Source organism: Myotis davidii, unplaced genomic scaffold (genome assembly GCF_000327345.1).
Source record: "Myotis davidii unplaced genomic scaffold, ASM32734v1 scaffold1277, whole genome shotgun sequence".
Classification (NCBI taxonomy): Eukaryota; Metazoa; Chordata; class Mammalia; order Chiroptera; family Vespertilionidae; genus Myotis; species Myotis davidii.
The window spans coordinates 1,400,100-1,403,346 of record NW_006290682.1 but is presented as its reverse complement, the minus strand read 5'-3'; the positions used below and the strand labels follow the sequence as shown (position 1 = coordinate 1,403,346).

Sequence of the window (3,247 nt, the reverse complement as noted above, 5' to 3'; positions counted from 1 at the left end):
GTTGGATTGCGGTCAAGGGCATATACCTGGAGTTGCAGGCTCCATTCCCAGTAGGGGGCGTGCAGGAGGCAGCCGATTGATGTTTCTCACTCTGTCCCTCTCGTGGGTGTTTCTAACTCTCTATCCCTTCCCCTTCCTCTCTGTAAAATTAATAAAATATGTTAAAAATATGTTAGAAATGACAACATTTCAATAGATTACTGGTTCCAGGTTGGAGGGAGGATGTGAGAAGTACAGAAGGAAGTGGGTAGGATTCTGTAAGGGCCAGGGAGTGAAGGGTCTCAGGTTCGGTTCCGGTCAAGGGCAGGGTATGCGGGCACATCCTCAGTGGGAGGTGTGCAGGAGGCAGCTGATGGATGTTTCTCTCTCATCGATGTTTCTGACTCTCTATCCCTCTCCCTTCCTCTCTGTAAAACATCAATAAAATACATTAAAAAAAAAATACCAAAATGTTTTACCAAAAGAAAATTGCCTTTCACCCATCAGAGACTTTTTTCTTCCTTTTTTATAAACTAAGTGGTTATTTTATAAAATAATAACCCAGTGAAGCGGCCAGGGCCGAGACAGATCTTGACCCCGCAGCAGCTGTAAGCAGGAACCAAAGCCGCTTGGCGGCCCCCTGCCCCCGCCCCGCCCGGACCGGAAGTCGGTCAGCCCCGACGTTCTACGGCCTTGACCTTTGAGTCGTTTGAGCTTCTGGAACACTTTTGTCCCTCCGCGCTCGCCGCCGCTGCCCTTTCCGCCATCTCTGGCCTTGCTCGCTGCCCCTAGCGACAAGGTCAAGGCCCATGGCGACCTGGCAGGCGGACGAGGAGATCCCCGGCATGCCGGGGTTCCCCTCAGCCTCGCTGTACGTGGGGGACCTGCACCCCGAGGTGACCGAGGCGATGCTCTACGAGAAGTTCAGCGCGGCCGGGCCCATCCTGTCCGTCCGCGTGTGCCGCGACGCCCTCAGCTCCCGCTCGCTGGGCTACGGGTACGTGAACTTCCACCGGCCGGAGGATGCGGGCCACGCCCTGAACACCATGAACTTCGACGTCCTCCACGGCAAGCCGGTGCGCATCATGTGGTGCCACCGGGACCCCTCGCTTCGCAGGAGCGGCGTGGGCAACGTCTTCGTCAATCACCTGGACGCGTCCATTGACAATAAAGAACTGTACGATCTGTTTGCTGGCTTCGGGACCATCCTGTCCTGCAAGGTGGTTTCGGACGAGAACGGGCCCAAGGGTCACGGCTTTGTCCATTTCGAGACCCGGGAGGCGGCCGACAAGGCGATCAAAGAGATGAATGGCTCGCTGGTCAAGGAGCGCAAGGTGTTCGTGGGCCAGTTCAAGCGCCCGAACCAACGGGAAGAGGAGCGCAGAGCGAAGATGGAGCAGTTCACCAATGTGTACGTCAAGAATTTCGCGGACGGCACGACCGATGAGTACCTTTTAGAGATCTTTAGCCAGTACGGGCCTCTCTCGAGTGTGAAAATCATGACTGATGACAGTGGCAAATCCAAAGGTTTTGGATTCATCCGCTTTGAGTGCCATGCGGATGCCAAGAGAGCTATCGAGGAGGTGAATGGGAAGCAGTTCGGGGGCAGAAAGATTTACGTTTCTCGGGCTCAGAAAAAGAAGGAGAGGGAGGAAGAACTGCAACAGAAATTGGAAGAGATAAAGCAAAATCGCATCGCCAAATACCACGGCATGAGCCTCTTTGTGAAAAACCTGGCCGAGAGTACCGATGATGAGCACCTACGTAAAATATTTGCCCCGTTTGGCACCGTCACCAGCGCAAAGGTTATAGTGAAGGGAGGTCGCCGGAAGGGGTTTGGTTTTGTGTCCTTCTCCTCCCGGGAGGAAGCCAAAAAGGCAGTAGAGGAGATGCATGGGAAAATGTTGTCCGCCAGGCCATTGTATGTGTCTTACGCTCGGTACAAACAAGAGCGCCGAGCTTACTTCGCCAGCTACTACGGGAAGAAGAAAGCTAGCCCGGCCAAATCTCCATCCACACCGGACACCAGCCCCTCCCAGCCAGCATCTCCAGATGGCTTCATGGCAGCTGCCCGCCAGGCTGAGGATTCAGCTGCCCTACAGGCTGCGGATTCAGCTGCCCTACAGGCTGCGGATTCAGCTACCCTACAGGCTGCAGATTATCCTAGCCAAGCTGCTCAACCAACACTGAGTCCTTGGGACGCTGATGAGGCTGCCCAATTTCTTCCATCCTACTATCTATCTGATGATATTGACCTGGCCACTTGGGGTCCCAGGGCACCAGCTTCGTGGCCTCTTCCACAAGTCACCTGGGCGCAGCCGGAGTATGCGGCTAGCACATCAACACCCACGGCAAGTGCCCGCCCCACTGCCCGCTCTGCTCTGCGGTATAAATACAACCCAGGCGTCTGCAATCCTCAACTGCTGGGCACCCAGCCACAGAAGGCCGCGAAGCCACCCGTGGCCCGCGAGCAAGGCCGGAAGTGTCTGATTACTTCCACCCTGGTGTCAGCCTCTCCCGAAGACCAAAAGAAGATTCTGGGCGAGTGGCTGTTCCCTCTGATTCAAGCCTTACAGCCTACTCTTGCCAGTAAGATCATGGGCATGCTGTTAGAGATGGATAACTCGGAGCTTCTGCTTCTGCTGGAGTCGCCAGAGTCCTTCTGTTCTAAAGTGGACGAAGCTGTCGCTGTCCTGGAAGCCTGCCAGGCCCAACAAGCCGAGAGGAAGCCACTGTTGGTGCCCCCAGGGTTCCAACTGTAAAATCGATCAGGGACCCCACGGAAGAAACTCCTGCTTCACTAAACAAGAACATCTGAACCTCAAGAAAACATCAATGTTATAGGAAAACTTGCAAAATGGAAAATTTTAAACAGTATTTTGAACATTCTGTACTGAGCCAAGGCCAGGTCTACCAAGCAATGCTAGGCCTAGATGACTTATTGACTTAAAAACAACAAAAGACACACACAAAAATAGTAAAATATCAAAACGAGTTGATGTGTTATGGACTCTAAGAGAATGTTCAGCAAAATCCAAAACGTTAAAGTATTTATTTAAGTTTGTTCATTCTTTGCTGTGGTTCCATTTTGAAATTCTTGTTTTAGTAAAAATTCCCTCAATAGTGAAAAATGTTTCATATTTAATATTTTACCTGGAAGTGAAGCACTATTCTTATGTATTAGTGAAGTTTGGGGATACTTACGACATGTAGATGTTTGCTGCTGGACACAGATTTGCAAACATCAGGTTAAGAAATAAAAATGAGA

At 51.9% G+C, this 3,247-nt stretch overlaps 1 protein-coding gene across 1 annotated transcript; it reads left to right on the top strand.

Moving 5' to 3' along the window:
- The first annotated feature begins 788 nt into the window (after nucleotides 1-788).
- Nucleotides 789-2,741, top strand: LOC102751988 (polyadenylate-binding protein 4-like). Its single transcript, XM_006763814.1, has 2 exons — nucleotides 789-2,069; nucleotides 2,130-2,741. Exons 1-2 carry the CDS (start codon nucleotides 789-791, stop codon nucleotides 2,739-2,741), a joined length of 1,893 nt encoding a protein of 630 aa, XP_006763877.1.
- Nucleotides 2,742-3,247: the final 506 nt, after the last annotated feature.